At 44.6% G+C, this 18,395-nt stretch overlaps 1 protein-coding gene across 4 annotated transcripts in view; it reads left to right on the top strand.

Annotated features, from left to right (window-relative positions):
• Positions 1 to 522: 522 nt before the first annotated feature.
• Gpsm2 (G protein signaling modulator 2) overlaps positions 523 to 18,395 on the top strand; it is a 44,005-nt gene continuing 26,132 nt past the window's right edge. The window contains exons 1-3 of one of the 4 annotated variants that reach the window (XM_055618197.1): positions 523 to 754; positions 7,102 to 7,249; positions 11,613 to 11,914. In XM_055618197.1, coding sequence (XP_055474172.1) covers positions 11,859 to 11,914 — 56 coding nt within the window. In that variant the 5' untranslated portion in view covers positions 523 to 754; positions 7,102 to 7,249; positions 11,613 to 11,858. Of the gene's footprint in view, positions 755 to 4,740; positions 4,780 to 7,101; positions 7,250 to 11,612; positions 11,915 to 18,395 lie in introns of those variants that run through there. The other 3 variants (XM_055618198.1, XM_055618196.1, XM_055618199.1) reach the window with 3 other exon arrangements.

Genomic DNA, 18,395 nt, shown 5'->3' with positions numbered 1-18,395 from the left:
CAACAGCTGGAAACGCCAGAATGGTGACACAGCCTCAAGAACTGAGGCTCGTTGTTCAGACTTTCACACGGGACCCTCTGTTCCTCTCACACAGGCCTCTTTCTTTCTCACATCTGCCTCTTGGAAGACTTTTCCAGGGCGGGACTGAGCCTGCAGGGAAATAGGCGCTGGATTGGGGCTCCAGCGTTCAGAGTCTGAACTAGACCCAGCTTGAACTCTGATGTTTATTATTCCACTTCTCGGCGTCTGCGGGAGACCTTCGAGGACAATAAGGTTCTAGTTGGGCGGAGGATCCATTCGGAGCATAAAAACACAGTTTGGAAGGCAAGCTCCCAGGTCGGGGCCCCGGCTCACCTAGCCCCGCCCACACCCGCCTAGCCCCACCTTCCACTCGCTTAGCCCCGCCCCCTCCCTCCCCATTGGCCGGTCCAAAAGACGCGGGGCGTTGTCGGTTTGAATGGGCGAGCCTGGGGCGAGGCGCAGGCGCAGAGGAGCCCAGGCGCCGTGGGATCCTCGCCGGCGGTGGGACCCTGAGAGGCCAGGGTAGGGGGGGGAGGGAGTCCGGAGCTCTGGCCCACGTGACCCGCCGGGGGCGGGCGCCGGGGGCGCGCACCGGCCTCCCACGGTGCCCCTGCTGGGCTCGGCGTCGCCGCGGGGACCCGCCCGGGGGAAGCGCTGCGGCCGCGGGGCTGCGGCCGGAGTCGCTCATCCCTGCAGCGGCGCCGCGATCCCAGGAGCCGCCGGCCGGAGGGAGGTGAGCGGAGCCCGAGGGGGCGGGCGACCGAGAGGGGAGCGGGGGGCGTGTGGCCACGTAAGCTCGACAGGCTCGGGGGACGCCCGGACCTCAGGCCGGGGTCTTCGCAGCGGCCGCTGAGCCCGGCTGTTGTCCCCGAAGTGCTGGGCGACTGGGGATCCGGGTTCTGCGGGGCTTGAGAAGCTTTGCGGGGGTGCAGCGACTTCACGCGTTTTCCGAGCGTCTAACAGGCGGTAGGTACGAAGTTGCGTCCCCGTGCAATCGCGCCCGAGGCTCGCCGCCGGCCCCTGGTCTCCAAACCAGGCAGTTTTCGTCAGATCACGTTCAGACTCCCGAGCCTTCGGAGCCCAGCCCTGTCGGTTTTCTGCTGGCAGGTGAAATTGATAGGTCGTTGCGAACGGTTTGAAAGCAAGCGTAAAATGCTGAGCCCTTCCCCCGACACCTGTAAACTTAATTTCCTGGTGTTTTCATGGCAAACAGTTAGGTAATTTTAACCCGCATCATTTGAACAGTTGAAACGAGGAATGATGGAAGTTTGTATTTGCCTTCATGCATAATTTAGCCGCACAGTAGAATTAGAAGAGGCAAGGTCTGGACTTTCCTCTCTCTGGCGAGGACCGACGGGATTGCTGTGTGGTGTGTGTTGGAAGTTCTTGTCACCAGCGGAGCTAACTCTTCAGGCTACCTCTTTGGAAGGTTGAACTGAAGGTTCTCTGGCTTGTTAACGATCATCGTGATTGCCTCTGATAAAGAGCACGTTTGCCAGCGAGTGGGGGTGGTTCTGCATGCAAGAGCACCGATTAGTTATGCTCAAGTACAAAAGCAAATATCGCTGTCCTTTGACAGGGCGCGCGGGGTGGGGTGGGGGGGTGGGGGGGATGGGGGAGCGGGGCGCGGCGCAGCTCAGGGATGCCAGGCCAGTTCCAGGCATCCGTAGGTTCCTTTTGCCAGTTATTTTTCTAACTTATAAGTCAAGGATTGGACTGGTTATGAACTCGGACTGGGGGATATTGTCTAAGCATGTCCCACAGAAAAGCAGTTTGCATGAATTTTCAGTAAGTCAAACATACACTATTACAGGCGTGTTTTAATGTAAATCTGAGATTTTAATACTAGACTACTTAACAAAAAGTAATGGAATATAGTAGTTTTAAACGTGGCCTCCACGCCCCACCGCCTCTATACTTGGGTTCGAACCCTGAGCCATGTGAACACTACGCAACGGTTCTGTCGCTAGGTACATCCCAGCTCATTTATTTATTTGAAACAAGGTTCCTAGGTTTCCAGGGCTGGCCTGCAATTTGGAATCCTCCTGTCTCAGGCTCCCCAGCAGTTGGGATTACGTGCATAAATTACACCTGGTGTAAAATGGCTGGCTGACCCTCTTTTTTTCTCTTTCTTTAATTGTTGAGACAGGGTCTCAGATAGCCCAGTTTGGCCTTGAACTCTGATCCTCCTGGCTGCACCTTCCCAGTGCCACAATGCTAAACAAAAACATCCCCAGCCCCAGCCTTCACCTTTTCTTATCCATGAAATATTCCAAGATTTACCTAAAGACACCAACTGTGGGCATTTATTTTTAAGACTGTGTTATTCTTAAATTGCTGGTGGGATTGAAACTGCCACCCAGTCTCAGAGCACCAGGAGTAGTGAATTTAAATCCCCACCCATCTCTGAATCCCATTTGTGGCACATTATTCTATTTAAACCCACGCATGTGGTCAGCGTTTTGTCGTGAAATGGGAAGGAAATTTCTGCCCTTCTAACCTTGCTTTTTCGTCTCCTAAATCAGATAACACTTCCCATATCTTTTAACCTTTCTAAGAGCAGGAGAGTAAAATTTTCTTAATTTTTACATGAATATAAATACAGTCCTCACTGTAACACAGAAATGTGTTAATACTCTTGTTTTTGCACCATTACAGAATTCTTTTTTATCTTCTGCAGTGCCGGGGGTTGAACCCCGGTTCTTGCTCTCGCATGCTTCCACTGTACCGAGCTGTACCCCGCAGCCCAACATTGGTGAATCCTTTGCTGCCTAACAGTTTTTGTCTTCTTCTCAGGCAAGAAACCAAAGGATCGTTGGACATCTGTTATGCACAGAATGTTGTACTTGGTGTTCTGAGAGAGGCTTCTTACTCAGTTTTGAATTTTTGCAGTGTTGTTCACCTCTGTCTCCTCATCCTGCCCTGTGCGATGCTGCCAGCTTCCCTTCCTAACATGTAATTTTGCTATTTCTTTGTTTGAGGAGGAAAAAGCCCTACAAGGTTCTCCTTGCAGAAACACACTGCCAAAAATGTGCCCACGCCAGACAGTGGGAGCCCTCACAGTTTGGTACTGTTGTACCTTCTCAGAAGTCTCTTTCACTCCTGACCAATGTGCTTCCCTCCCCCAGAGCAGCCTGTACACACCACCTCCTTGCTTTTGCTTGAGTTGCTTCCCTTAAATAGAAGGCCTTGCTCTGTTTGCCTAATAAGCTCTCCCATCCCTCACAGTGCCTGCAGTACAACTTTCCTAGCTTCCACAGGTTTTTTTTTCCCTTTTAAATTAGAATCCTTCTCATATAACCTCATAAAGTTAAACTGAGTAGAAACATTTCCTTCCATAGAAGGTGATTAAAAATTTGTTTTATATATAAGATCATGTTTTATATATATTTTCCTATAAGAAATTCTGAACTCCAATTTCTAGAGCCCTTCTTTTGTTGGCTGTAGTGTTTTTCATTTAGGATACATTTTTGCTTTAAAATATGTTTAAAGTTGATGTTGCCTTTTTCAGAGGACTGATCTAGTGCCGTTTACTGAGGAAGAACCAGTTCTTTTTGCTTCCACTGTTCAGTTTCTACATTGTCATGAACATGTACTGACTGAGTAAAGTTGGTGATTGACCAGCATTGGTATAGTAGCCTGGCCTATCCACAGGGGACACATTTAAGACCTCCAGTCTTGAAACCTCGAGTAGCAAGTAGAGCAATTGTAGCAATATACTGTGATGAAATTGTCATTATTAAGTAAAATAAAAATTACTTGAATGAGGACTTGCGATATGTACTGCTCAGGGTAGTTACTGGTACATGACTAACAGGGCAGGTAACATACACAGCGTGGAAACACTGGACACAGGGATGATTCACGTTCTTAGTAGAACTGGGGACTTTCATCATGACACTCAGAATGGTTCATAAGTAAAGTCTTACAATATATTTACTTTCTGGAATTTAGCACTTAATAGTTTTGGACTACCATTAACTGTAGGTAATTGAAACTGAAAAGATGTGATAATAAATGGCTGTGGGTCATGTTTTCAAGTATCTTGGTAACTAGTTTTTCTCAGAGTTGAATACTTCCCATTTTTGACTAATAATTGTTCCTCTTTTTCAATAGTAGTAGTCATGGGACTATTTTACATTTATTTCTTTGAACTCTTATACAATGCTTGTATTAATAATTTGTGTAGTCTCTAAAAAGATAAACGTTAAACCCGTCTTTACTAGCTAAAAGACTAAGATAGGAAAAGTTAACAAATGTATATGGTGTTTTTCTTTTTAGAAATTGGGCTTATTTTGTGCTTTTAGTGTTTTTAGATTGTAACCTTTCCTGTGATCTCTTTCTGTTTGTTTGTTAGTTTTGACATGAACAAGTCCTTTAGAAAGTACTGACTATGTCAGTGTGTTAAATTAAAGTTTAGAATGTCTTTTTTTAAGGTTACTGAATTTTCTTCTGGTGCTATGTAAATAACCTGTAAAGGATCAGGTCTCATGCAGCAAGGGGCTTTTGAATGTATGACTTTCCTTGCTCAATCTGGTTCTCATGAATACTGAATAAATTTCCTTTAATAAATGGCCTCCATTTCCATTCGTTTAAAAAGGTTACCACATCTTCTGTAGCTGAGCTTTACATTAGTATATCCAGTTTAAGTATTAAGCATACTTAGCTAGAGATCATTTTTACTCATGTCATTACAGGTCATTGAAAGTGTTGGACATAGTGGCACACGCCTCTAATCCCAGCATTTAGGAGGCAGAGGTAGGTGGATCTCTGTGAGTTCAAGGCCAGACTTGTCTGCATAGCAAATTTCAGGACATCAAGAGCTACATAGAGAGACCCTGCCTCTCTATAGAGATTTGTCTATTTGAAATAGTTTTGCAGAAAGGAAAATTTTAAATTCTGGAGCATAGCATGATGAGATATAAAACCAACTAATGGGGAAAATATTAGTTTGATGTCATGAGCATATTTAATGTAAAGCCTTTTTCTTCTACTTGAACATGTTTAATAGTCTTTGACCCCACAGTCAGCGCTAGGAACCAAACATAGTTTATCATGCATGCTAGCCACGTGTTGTGCTACTGAAGTAACACTCCCAGCCCTAACTTACTTGCGATTTTAAATGGCAGTCTTGTTGGGAACAGTTCCTGGTGACATGTGCCTGCTGCCCAGTCGCATGGGAGTAGTCGGAAAGAGGACCAGAGTTCAGGTCTTCCTGGCTACAGAGCTAGTGCAGGGCTAGCCCAGGTCAGCCCCACCCCCAACACACAAAAGAAAACATCCCTCAAAACCAAAAACAAAACAGATCAGGGCTGTGCTGCTGAGTGTCTATAATCACACTGGCAGGCAGGGACAGGAAGGGTCCTTCGGTCTGCCCAGCCAACCAGCCTCGCTGGACTGGCAAAATCCACCTTGAGTGAGAGACCCTGTCTCAAAAAATTAAGATGGAGAGCAGCAGAGGTCAATCATGACCTCTGGCCTCTACACATGCACGTGAGAGTACAGGCTTCTGCATTCATATGTGCATACACATCCATATATCGGCCACACATAAAAGTAGACACAGATGCTTGGTGCAGGAGTTCTGATTCAGTAACTACTGTGCCAGAGAAGAAAATGACCGAGACCAGCATTGTTGCTAAAACTAACCTTCCTTTGACATTGAAGATTTTAAGCATACATGCCAGTTAATAGTAAAACTACACATAACAGATATTGGTGGATCATATGTCCTGAGATAATAGTCGTGTTATGCACAGTTTGATTAAGCCAATAATGAATAAAGAGTTGAACAAAGAATTGGGACTTCTGTGTATTGCCTTGATTTTTTTTTTTTTAACTCCTGGTGAAAATTTTTTTTAAATTTTGCTGTTGACTTTAGATTTAGATTTCAAAAAGAAGATTGGGAGTTCATGAACAGATTTTAGCTTTAAAGATGTATGGAAATTCAGACTGTAGAGATGGCTCAAAGGTAAAAGGAATTGAATTTGACCCCTGGACAACATGGTAGAAGGAGACCCCCACCACACTTCACACACACACACACACACACACACCTCTCATAACAATGATAAAGAAAAGATATAAATTCAAGACTATCTAGCACTCAGATCTTTCTTCCTTGCAGACCTTTACCTGATTTTCAGCTTTTTATATCTCAGGCTTGAGATGCTAATTTCTTAGTTACCATTGGTGAATATAGTTGTTTATGAAGTACAGGTTTAACACATTGAAACAGTCCAGCGTTTTTTTGTTTTTTTTCACAGTGTAGTTTGTAATCCAGTTTGCCAGTTGCCGTGGGCACTATTTCTTGGAAGTCCTGTCAGCCCCTCGCTTGCCTGGGTGGGCAGTTTTCATGGTCCTCTAGCTGCTCTGATGGCATGATTAAGGGCACAGCTCAGGTCCGACCATCTCGCTTTAGGCACTGGCTTCTCACATTACTGCTGTGTTTTGATGTCAAAACATGTTTTGCCTTTTGTTGACCTGAGCAGGAACCACAATCAACTCGAACCTATGCTACCCTTAGGGCCATGTGCACCATCCCTGCCCTCCTGGCAAACATGCTTAGGTTCCCCCATATCAGCATCCCACTCTTCGGTTTTGTGCTGTTTTCTGTTTTTTTGGTTTTAAATTCAGAGAGCTTAAGATTTGTTATTAATCGTGTGTCTGTGTGTGTGTCTGTGCATGTGCTACCAGTACCCTCAGAGGCCTAAGGTGTCTGATCTCCCAGAGCCAGAGCCACAAGTGGTCACAATCCCCTCACCCCCATGTGCACGCTGAGAACCAAACCTGGATCATCTGCAAGAACCCTACTGACTCATGATTGCTGGGCCATTTCTCTAGCCTTGGGTGTGTATGCCTGTGAGTCTGTCTGTGGTGGGTGTGGGTGTGTGGTTTGTATCTGTGTGTGTGATGTGCATGCATATGTTTGTGCGTGTCTGTGTCTGTGTGTCTGTCTTGTGTGTGCGCGCGCTCATGTGCACATGTTTGCAGGTGTCTTTCCAAGCACTCCTCTCGGGAGCCATCCCCCAGCCTCACCTTCCTTAAGTAAGAACACTTAGTGTTCTCTTGGCTTTGCAGGTGATACTCTTCACACTTGCCAACTTGTTTCCACTTACCTTTGGAAGAGTGGGAATAGAGACAGGAGCTGAGGAAGGAGCCGGGACGTAGCTCGGTGGAACACTTGCTGAGCATGCCTGCGGGAGTAGGTTGCGTCCTCAGCACCAAGGTGGGGTGGATTATATTACTAAATTTATGACTTCTTACACGCACATAATTTGACACAAAATAACCAGTTTACCTAGGAAGAGTTCATTCCAGAAGTGGCTGTTTTGGCAGTCTGCTTTATTTCTTCCGTATTTACCATGATGTGTAATGTGTCACTAGAGCCTGTCCCCTGAATTCTAATATAGCAGTACCTTGTTTTGAGCTTGTTCTTGATTATTCCTACTGATTCCTGCTGTCATTGGTAGAAGCTGCTGTATTTGACATGAAATATTACAACTAAAGGGATTTGACGAATTTGAATATTGTACCTTAATAAGATGTGAATTAATAAGATGTGAAAGATAAAATTGTTTAGCTGACCTGGCTTGGAGGTAAGGAAAGGAAGTTATCTTATTTTATGTGCATTAGTGTTTGCTTGCTTGATTGTATGTGCACTTCAGGAATATCTGCTGCCTGCAGAATCAGAAGAGGGCATCATAACTGCACTTATGAATGGTTGTGAGCCATGAAAATGGAATAGAACTTGAGCAACAAGTGCTAGTATCCACTGAGCCCTCTCTCCAGCTGCCTTTATTCAGGCCTTGGCCGAAAGAAGCAGACTGAGAGTTACTGTCGTTTCAGCTGGAGTCAGGAGCAGGCAGTTGAGATAAATTTGTGCACGCTGAAGATGAAGCTCTGTTCCATTCGCTCCCAACCCCATTGTGTAGCTTGTGATCTTTTCCATCAGTGGAGTCAACCTGGGGCAGGATCTCTAGTCCACATGGTTGCATACCTTGGACAGTCCCCGAAGTCCACTAGCCGTGTCTGGGAACAGTCCCTGTGTGACTTTCTAATCTGAGGGTAGCGTGCAAAGCAGTCAGAGTTCCATCTTTCTGCCAGTCTCTTTGTTCTTTATGGCCAGACAGAAACCGCTGCCGCCGCCACTGCTGCCCTTGGTTTTGGAGCATGCTTGGGAGAGGCTGTGGGAGATTACTTCTTCCAAATTGTTAGCTGTGAGTCGTAATGGAAGTGACGGAAACAGCCACTTCTCACTGTTCTTTCAGAACTTCTGTTTCCATCTGCAGGTTCTGTCATTAAAATCTGTCATTCTAAGCCGGGTGTGATGGCTTTAGTCCTAGTGCTCAGGAGGCAGAGGCAGGCTGGTCTACAAAGAGAGTTTCAGGACAGCCAGGGTTGTTACACAGAGAAACCCTGTCTCAGGTAAACAACCAACCAAACAAAATTATAATTTATTTTTTTTGTTTTTTTAGGACAGGGTTTCTCTGTGTAGCCTTGGCTGTCCTTGGACTCACTTTATACACAAGGCTGGATCTCAAAGAGATCTGCCTGCCTCTGCCTCCCCAAGTGCTGGGATCACAGGTGTGTGCCACCGCACCTGGCTAAAAAATCTCTTATTCTAAGAAACATTTTAAGAACTGTTGTGAATGTGATTAGGATGGGTATCTATGTGTATTTATATATAAAGCATGTATCTCACTAGTATTACTGTATATAAATAGGCATATGCACAAATGTAGTGCTAAGTATGAACTGAATTTGTTAACTGCAAAATAGAACATAGTGAACACATTGTTACAAGACTGGTTAGAGCAGTGAATAGGGAGCCAAGAATGGCTTGTTTCCTCAGTGAGTAGTTTTAAAATGTCAGGGCCTTTTATCCCAGTGTTTAGGAGGCAAAGGCAGGTGGATCTAAGTGAGGTCAAGGCCAGCCTGGTCTACAGAGTGAGTTCCAGAATAGCCAAGGCTACATAGAGAAACCCTGTCTTAAAAAACAAAGTCAGGTACAAGAGCACTCGTGTAAGCATGTAGAGGACCTGAGTTGAAAGAGAATAAAATGCTGCAGTTGTTACAGAGAGTAGAATTCAGAGTGAATTTTGGGGAAATAAATTTGCGAATACTAAAACCATATTAACAGTTTATTTAGGAGTTTTCTGTAGCGAGGCATACCTTTCATCCCAGGACTTTGGAGTTGGAGGCAGAAGGATCAGGAGTTTCTTGACTTGGTAGGGAGTCAGGGCTAACCTGGGCTACATGAGACCCTAGATTAAAACAAAACAGATCAGTTAACTGGTTATTCAGTCAGCAATGTGGTTTTATGTGCAGTTTTTATCAAGTAAACTACTTTACAACTTCATCTGCATATACGCTTGCTAGTTTGTTAACTGTGTAAACATCTTACGTTTTTACAAGTATGAAGTTAACATTTTAAGTTATTAGTAAAAGTTGGAATTTCATTATTATCTCATAGAAGACAAGATATTTAAATACAGCTCCATTTTAAGTTAGAGCCAAATACCTTTCCTTGTACCTTACTTTATAAATGACAGGCCAACCCTCACAGTGAATAATGGATGACCACCTGGTTGCCCTTTTAGCTGGCTGTGTAATCTAGATGCACTTCAGAGTGGTTACTCTGAGCGTCTACACTAATTCCCTTCTGTCATGTTTTTAAAAGGGAGAAAGATACACAATGAAATTGGGGTGGGGGGGAGTGTCAGAGCAGGGAAGGGGCAGGAAGGGAGTTGCTGGCTTAATAGCTGTAACTTATCTTTTCATCCTCAAGCTATTGCTTCCTTTGTTGGACAAGAGAAGGAATAGGAAGAAGAATAGTGTGTGTTCCTTCCTTGCCACGCTGGTTGTTTGTGTGAACCTCATTTCCTCTAGGAAGCATTGTCAGTCTCCCGAGGCTGACACCTCCCCCCCCCCCCACTGCTCCGCCGCTCTAACGGCAGAGTGAAGCTTGTTCATTATTTACAGTCCGGCTGTGCCGTAGCAGTGAGCCTCACAGAATGTCACGTGCAGGAAGAATTGGACTTTATTGTGGATGGCGGTGCGAAGAAAAACCGGGACAAATGGGTGGAAGAGACTGCTTAAAGCAGGAGACAGCCTTGCAATAGGACTGAAAATGAGCAGCGCCTGTTCGCCTTTTGCAAATGTAGGGAAAGATGTTGGGCAGTCTCGCGTGTGAAGGCTTGTTTTCGATGCTGAAGTCCCGGGCTTGACAGTCATCTTTATTTCTTTATAGTTTTCATCTCATGCGCGGTTCTGTGGAATGTCTGGGCATGGACCATCTCTGTGGACTGTGTCGGGACTTGTGCCGCCTCCATCTGCTGATTGGTGCCCTTAAGTCTGAAAACTAGGGCTTTGTGCATTAAGATTGTATCTACTCCTCCTGTTACATCTGAGGGCCTCTCCTTTTGTTCCTTCTTGCCCTCAGCTACTCTGTAGGATTTTTTTTCTTCTATTCAGCTGTTTATTATTCTCTCTAACTACATCTACTCTGCTGCCTAATTAGTACATCAGATTATTAATACCAGTTTTTGTTGAAGTTCATTTAATAATAGTAAAAAATAGGAACAAAAATTTTTACAATCCAAATGCCCATCAATTGCAGATTGAAAAATACACTTGGAAGCCGGGTGTGTGGCACAAGCCTGTAATCCCAGCACTCCAGGAGACAGAGGCAGGCAGGTCTCCATGAGCTCGAGGCCAGCCTGATCTACAAAGCGAATCCAGGGTAGCCAGGGCTACACAGAGAAACCTTGTCTCGAAAAAAAAAAAGGAGAGAGAAAAAAAAGAAAGATACACTTGCTATATAATGGAGTGTGATGTGGAAATGAAATATGCAAATTGTAGCTATGGGCAACAATGATTGAAGTGACTCTCATAAACATTTTGAACAAAGCCACAGAAAGCGAGCTGAAGCATTGCTCAGGATTGCACACACTTGTGGTAAAGGTAAGATAAGCAAGAGCATGATAAACAGTCCATTCGGAGGGTACCTGACAGGCAGAGGAGAAGTATCAAGGAGACTCTCAGAGCAGTAGGGGTGCATATCGTCTTATGCTGGGTTATGTTAAGTAAATATTTTGCTGTCTTGTTCTTTCTCATTTATACATACTTCCTAAATTCTTTTTGTACCTATTCAATATCAATGCAACCATTTTAAATCGAATATACTTGCAAATCAATGCAAATGTAATTTAACGACCGTTATGGTCACATCTTTGAAAGAATAGATTTGCAGAGTTCAGTTGTTGGCTCTTACCTCGATTTGTTAATAGCAGTTTTTAAAAGCTCAAAGAATCAGGATTTTATTTTAAGGTATTAATCTGATGCATTGCTTTTTCCCATGATTCCCATTATAGTAGTAATTGCGTAAGATGATTACACTGTCAGCCAGTGTTGAAGTTTGAAGTGCAGTTCTCAAGCAAACCTCTGAAAGTCACCTCAATGCTTCAATGTAGTGACTGGCCTGACCACAGTCGATGCTGTTGGCTGTGCGATCAGGGACAGCTCAAGTTGCTTTAGGTTAACCTTTGAAAACAGGACTTCCAGCAAAGCATCTTGTATTCCTTTTACAGAAATGTTGCTGAAGTGCTGCTGAAGGGGCCACAGATGCCAGGATTTGGGACACATTTGAACCTTTAAGCTGTCTGACATTGACCTCCTTTCATTATTAATGAGGAAGAAGCAGGAGCTTAGGATGTATTAACACCAACTCATTAATGTACTAACCGGACAGTGTTCTGCAAACTCCTACGCTGGAAAGGACTGCAGTGGCACAGGAGACAATAATTTCGAATTTTCTCAGCTTATAATATGACTCGATGGAGGGCAATTTGATAAGCATGAGGGAAGACCATTCTTTTCATGTTCGCTACAGGTAAGACTGCTGCTCTCTTAGTGTGTAGCGTGTGTGTTTAGTGTTTAGATGTGTATTTAATTCTTGTCCTTTCATTTTTCAATTTCAAATTTCTCAAAACATACCAACTAAAATTTCGTCTATTCTGCAAGCAGAGTTTTGTGTTGGTGGTAAGTTTTGTGTGCTTATGAGGCAAAATGGCAGTAGAGACCAGTTATGCACTGTAATTTATTAATATTCGCTGGGAGAATTTCTGAATAGCTGCTTTATATTTTGTAACTTGTGCATTGTAAATGCAAAGATGGAATCTATTTTTAAAACTTTTGTGAGGAACAGGTGGACGAGCTGCTGTGAAGTTTCTAAGTGGTGATCTTTTCTGGCTGATCTTTCAAAACAGACAAGTTAAATAAAGTGGGAATGATTAGATGCTTTCTAAACAAGACAAATCAGCAGCCAGCCTAGTATTTGGTAATAAAATACTAATGACATCTCTGGTTGCAGAAGAACAAAGCAAGCATATCTCTGTTGTCCTCTGGCATTTATTCTAGAAGTTCTGGTCAACATTATTTAGTAAGATGATTATGTGACAGTAGATTTGCTCAAAATGTTTTACTGAAATGGACAGCAGAGGTTCATAGTGATGAATAGAATTCAAATCAGTGTTGCTCTGTTTCCCTCCTACTGGGGATTGAACCCATGGCCGTGGGTATGGTAGGCAAGTGCTCTGCCACTGAGTTATAATCTCAGAAATCGCCTGTGTGAAGGTGTTTCTTACTAAATCCTCTGTGTCGTTTTTAAAAATTTATTCATTTATTTTATGTATATGAGTGCTCTGTCTTCATGCAATCAGAAGAGGGAATCAGGTCGTATTACAGATGGTTGTGAGCCACCATGTGGTTGCTAGGAATTGCTCAGGTCCTCTAGAAGAGCGGCCAGTGCTCTTAACTGTTGAGGCATCCCTCCAGCCCCAATCCTTCATGTCTTAAAGTGTTTAATAGATTTATACTGTGAAATAGATGGTTTGTGTTAGGGCATGGTGCCAAGAAGGTTATACAGGTAATGTAAGGAGGCTGTGTGTGTGTGTGTGTGTGTGTGTGTGTGTGTGTGCGCGCGCATGTGTGTGTGTTGCATGCGTGTGGAGGCCAGAGGACAGCTTCAGGTGCCATCTACCTGTCTTTTTAAAGACAGGTCTTTGATCAGCCTGGACCTCACCAGCGGGGTTTGTTGGTAGCAAGCCTGGGGGTCTGCCTGTGTATGCCTCCCCAGTTCTGGGATTGAGTGCAGGGCACCACACCTGGGTAGTTTGTTTGGTTTTTTAATTACAGTTTATTCACTTTGTATCCCCCCTGTAGCTCCCTCCCTCTCCCTTCTCCACCCCTCCCTCCGTCCACTGATAGGGGAGGTCCTCCTCCCCTTCCCTCTGACCCTAGTCTATCAGGTCTCATCAGGACTTTCTGAATTGTCTTCCTCTGTGGCCTGGTAAGGCTGCTCCCCCCTCAGTGGGAGGTGATCAAAGAGCAGGCCAATCAGTTCATCACACCTAGGTTTTTAAATGTAGGTTCTAGGCTCTCTTTTCCTTTAAAAACTATATTGCATTTATTTAGTGTGCGTGAATGTTAAGGAAGTCAGAAGACAGTTTGTATGAATTGGCTCTCTCCTGTCACAGTGTGGATTCTGGGGCTGAAATGCAGGTCCCCAGGTTGGTAATAAGCACCATTACTCACTGGGCCATCCTACCAGCCTAGAACTCATGTCTTTATGCAAGCATTTTACTGACCTGACTATCTTGCCAGCATAGTAAGGACGTTTTTACTAAAAATGTTTAAAAATGTCAGGCTGGTGAGTGTACACAGTAGAAAAGGCATTTGCAGCATAAACTGGCGACCTGAGTTTAATCCCCTGGTGGGCATGAGGTAGAAGGAAAGAACCGACTCAAGAGTTGACAGTACTGGCATGCTGTGGCACCTGTGCACCAGTGCATGTGTGCATGCATACGTACAAGATAAGCAAATGTAATTATGTATACACACATGTACATACATACATATTTAAGTCTGAGGTATGTGGCTCCGATCTGTAATCGCTGCTCTTGGGATTGAAGCAGGAATATTGCCATGAGTTCAAGGCCGGCCTATGCTATACTGAGAGCTAGTCTAAGCTACAGAGTAAGAGCTTACCTCAGAAAAGAAAGACTTAAATAAAGGAGACTGGAAAGCATTCAGCCTTGGACAGGCATTTAACGTGGAGTACTGTCATGTCAACCCTAGGCTGCTGTATCTCCTCAGACCTGAAAGTTTATCTCCCTTCCCTTTCTTCCATACTCTGTCCTGCAGGAAGATCTCTTGAGTACTTGGTAGCTTCGTCTGCCCGTCTGCATCTTCCTCACTCTGCACAGGTTCAGGTTCCCGGTGTCTTCCCTCGTCCCTCCCAGCATTACCTACTCCTACCCTTCCTAGAATCACCGTCATTGGCCAGCGGGGGCTCGGTGAAAATAGAGCTAACTGTGAGCCCAGGGTGGGCCCTGCTGGAGCAGAGCCAAGCTGAACACAGTGTGAGATGCTCCACCTTGTGCCCTCGTGGAGCCCTGCACATTGTGCTGTTCTTTCTCCGTGCTTTTGCTTAAGCTGTGCGTGGTCACCCGAATCCCTAAGAAATGCCTAAGATTCATCCCAGAAACCCCAGATAGGAACCTTTTCTAGCTCCTCAGTTTGTTCATGTTGTGACCTGTGCATGTTTCTGTCTCAGCCCAAACTGTAGTTAGGGCGAATGGCTGTTTTTGCTTTGTTTGTGTTTCGAGACAGGGTTTCTCTGTGTAGCCTTGGCTGCCCTGGACTTGCTTTGTAGACCAGGCTGGCCTCAAACTCACAAAGATCTCCTGCCTCTGCCTCTCGGCCTCTCGGCCTCTCGGCCTCTGCCTCCCTGAGTGCTGGGATTCCAGGCCTGCCACTGTACCCAGCTTGTTTTTCCTTCTTTACCTCTCCCTTATTTCTTTGGTTGTTAGTGCCTCTGGGCAGCCCAGTTGCTTAGCATTCGTTTGGTATACACGCCTGTTGAACTTTGTTTTACATTAACATCAGATAAACCCGGTACAGGTTTATTGCCTTTTTTACCATTGTGAAGAGTGGTACGCCCTCTGATACAGCGTATGAACTGTAGATAAACCGGAAAGGATCAGGCCCCTGCCTGTAGGAAGACTTTCCTTTTCTGTTTTCGTGATGCCAGACCTGCTTGCACATTGTTGTAGGGCTTCACTGTGGAAAGATTTGTAGTTGTCTGTAGTGAAAGCACACTGAACACATCCCTAGATTCATCAGTGCTCTAAGGTACGGAGTTCTGTAGAGTGTGGGGGTGTGTAGTTCCAAAGAACGATGCGCATGTTTTGCGTTAGGTGTGGCCTCATTCCTGTGCAGAAGTGAGTGCTTGGCATGCCATGTTTTATCCATGTGGTTCCTTTGATGTAGAATTCCTTGTCTATCCCTTGAGGAGTTTCTATAGGTCAGAGACTGCAGTTTGGAGTATTTTCCTTGATAATTAAGGAAGCCTCCTCCCTGGGGACTTCAGAATACTTTAGGAGATCTTTTACACCTCTTTAGGAGCATGTATGTTGATAAAAAAAAATGAATACATTTCTAAATTTTAAGAAATTATGATTGACTTTAGAGAATTTCAGGTGTGACGACATAATTTTACACATACAATTTCTATTTCTCAATATCTTCCTCCCCCATCTCTCCCTCTCTCTCTTTCTCTCTTTCTCTCCCTCCCTTTCTCTCTTTCAATTTTGAGACAGGTCTTACCATGTTCCAGGTTAGTCTCAAACTCCTGAGCTCAAGTAACCCTATCTCTTTCTTCCAAGTGCTTAATGATAGTAAAAATATTTTCAGCAATATACACTATTTATTAGTGAAATTATATACATTCTGGAATTTAAGATAATATGGGGTTGGCGTGAGCTTAGGAGTAGAGATGAAAGATTGATTTTATTGGTAATTGTGAAGTTGAAAGATGGATATGCTATATTCATTACACTAGCTTCTCTAGTTTTGTATTTTGGGGGGACATGTCCTTGTTCATCCTTGTCACATAAATAATAAGCATTTCAGTACTTTGATATTATAAAAGTAAGAATATTGCATTCACGTCAAAGGAGTAAACTCCAAGCTGGAGGGATGGCTCAGTAATTAAGAAAGTTTTCTACTTTTTGCAGAGGACCCAAATTTGATTTCCAGCACCCATGTCAGACTCACAGCCACCTATAAGTCCACCCAGCCTTCAGGGACCCGATGTGCTCTCTTCTGGCCTCTGAGGACACCCAGGCACATGGCATACATCCACACCGCATCATACCCTACACACACACACACACACACACACACACACACGCACGCACAGAGGGGGCAGGCGGGAAGAAATAGAACTGGGGAGATGTCTCATGGATAAAAATGTTTGCTGCCTAAGTCTGAGGAGCTAGTTCAGATCCCCAGCACTCACGTAAAGGCCAGGCATGCCCATGTGTGTAACCCCACTTCAAGGGGGGAGATAGGGACGTGAAGATTCCTAGAGCTTCCTGGCCATCACTTACAGTATTCCAGGACGCACAATGTCCTCCATTGACCTCTGAACACACAAATGTGCATACTTGTTACATACACCAAGCATACAAATAAATTAAATGAAAATATTATAAAAGGTGATTTGGGGGCTGTTAGCGTATAGGCAGCCTGCTTCTGGGTTACCTAGTAACCTATGATGTCATCAAGTGTCGCCCACCAGGCGTGTGGCAGACGCAGTTCATCTGCGCAAGCACAAGCTACAATAGGACCAGCCTGCCGCTTTGCCTCCTCTCTCGTTCTCCTCTCTCACTCTCCTCTCTCACTTTCCTCTCTCACTTTCTTTCCTGGGGGCCCTCCACCATGTTTCTCTCTTTCCTTTTCCTCTCTCTCTCTACACCTCCATCCAACAAATCTCTTTTATGATATCTGTTGTATGTGTGGCATCATTTTTAAATAAATACTAACAGAGGCCCGCGGAGATGACTCAGCTTGTAAATGCTTACCCTGCTGTTAGTGGGCCTGAGTTTAACCCCTAGAACATACATGTAAAAACAAGCAAACCAAACCAAACCAAAAAAAAAAAAAAAAAAAAAAAAACCAAACAAGCAAAAGCGAGGTTCAGGGGCACTGTGCTGTAGGGGCGGAAACACTCGGATTTCTGGGGTACACTGGCGGCCAGTGCAGCCTGCTCAGCAAGTTCCAGGTTGGTAGGAGAGCCTTCTCAAATGTACACGGCCAATGGCTCCTGAGGGGCAGCGTGGAGATACACTTGATAAGTGGATGAAAATTGCTTATAGGAGCTAGGACTGGGGACGGAAAGGGCCCCGCCCAAGGAGTGTACCCCCGGAGGGGGGGCCAGGTTCGAGAGTACTCCTGTTTAGGGTCCTAAATCCTGACTCCCGTCATCTACCAGGAGAACTGTGGCATCCTTTTGAGGAGCCAGATTTGAACACAATCCGTATTATTAGATATTTTTTAATGCAGTATCAAGATTTTTATCCTGTTTTACTTTGACTGATATAATACGAATTCAAGAAATTAAAATTAAGGGGGTAAGGAAAATGCTAAATGTAGAAGTGAGGTTTTAAAAAATAGTTGAGGAGCCAAAATAGCACAGGCTTATGCAAAGGAGGGATTGACTGTACCTGAAGTTTGATCTGTTTGTACTAATTAGTTTTCTGAATACTGTCACAAAATGCCTGACCAGCCTTCAGGGCAGGGATGGCATGGTGGCAGTGGGTGCCTTCCGCCCACACTCAGGAGGTAGAGAGCAGTGACTGGTATTCTGGTATTCAGATCACTTCCTCATTTTCATTCAGTCCAGGATCCCAGCCTGTGAGAGGCACTGTCCCCACCCCGCCCCCACCCCCGCCACCAAGTCTGTTTCCACTTCTGAGTGTGTTCTTATTTTCAACCCCGCTGGTAAACAAATGGGGTGATTCTGTTCTCTCATAGTGACAGAGAGGGCAGCAAATTACTCTGTCATTATTTAATGCTCTTCTAAAAAGGTTTAAACTTAACTTGCTGTGTTTTATCACAAATATTTGATTGGAGTTTGGGGATTTTCTCATTAACTTGTTTCCTCATAATATATAGTAGAATCATACTATGTCTCTGCATTAACAGCCCCCCAGAGAGTTTTGAGTTTTATTTAGACATTAGTTACTGTAATAACTTAGATTTCCCTATGAACATTCTCATCATCTCAGGGGGCAATGAGGCCAGCAGGGATACAGGTGACAGATACGTTTTGTGGTGACAGTTACATAGGAACGTCTTTTTAAAGTGTGTAACCTGGACTGGGGGTGTCTCGGTGGGTAAAGTCAGTTAAAAGCATGAGGACCTGAGTTCAGATCTCGAGTGCCCAGGTAGCAGCTGGCTGTGATAGCAAGTTTGTCACCGCAGCACTGGGGAGGCAGAGGCAGGTGAGTCACTTACTGGCTGGACAG

Source organism: Psammomys obesus, unplaced genomic scaffold (genome assembly GCF_907164565.1).
Source record: "Psammomys obesus unplaced genomic scaffold, mPsaObe1.curated_primary_1811, whole genome shotgun sequence".
NCBI classification, from domain to species: Eukaryota; Metazoa; Chordata; class Mammalia; order Rodentia; family Muridae; genus Psammomys; species Psammomys obesus.
The sequence above is the reverse complement of the archived record's forward strand: the minus strand, read 5'-3'. Positions and strand labels throughout refer to the sequence as shown.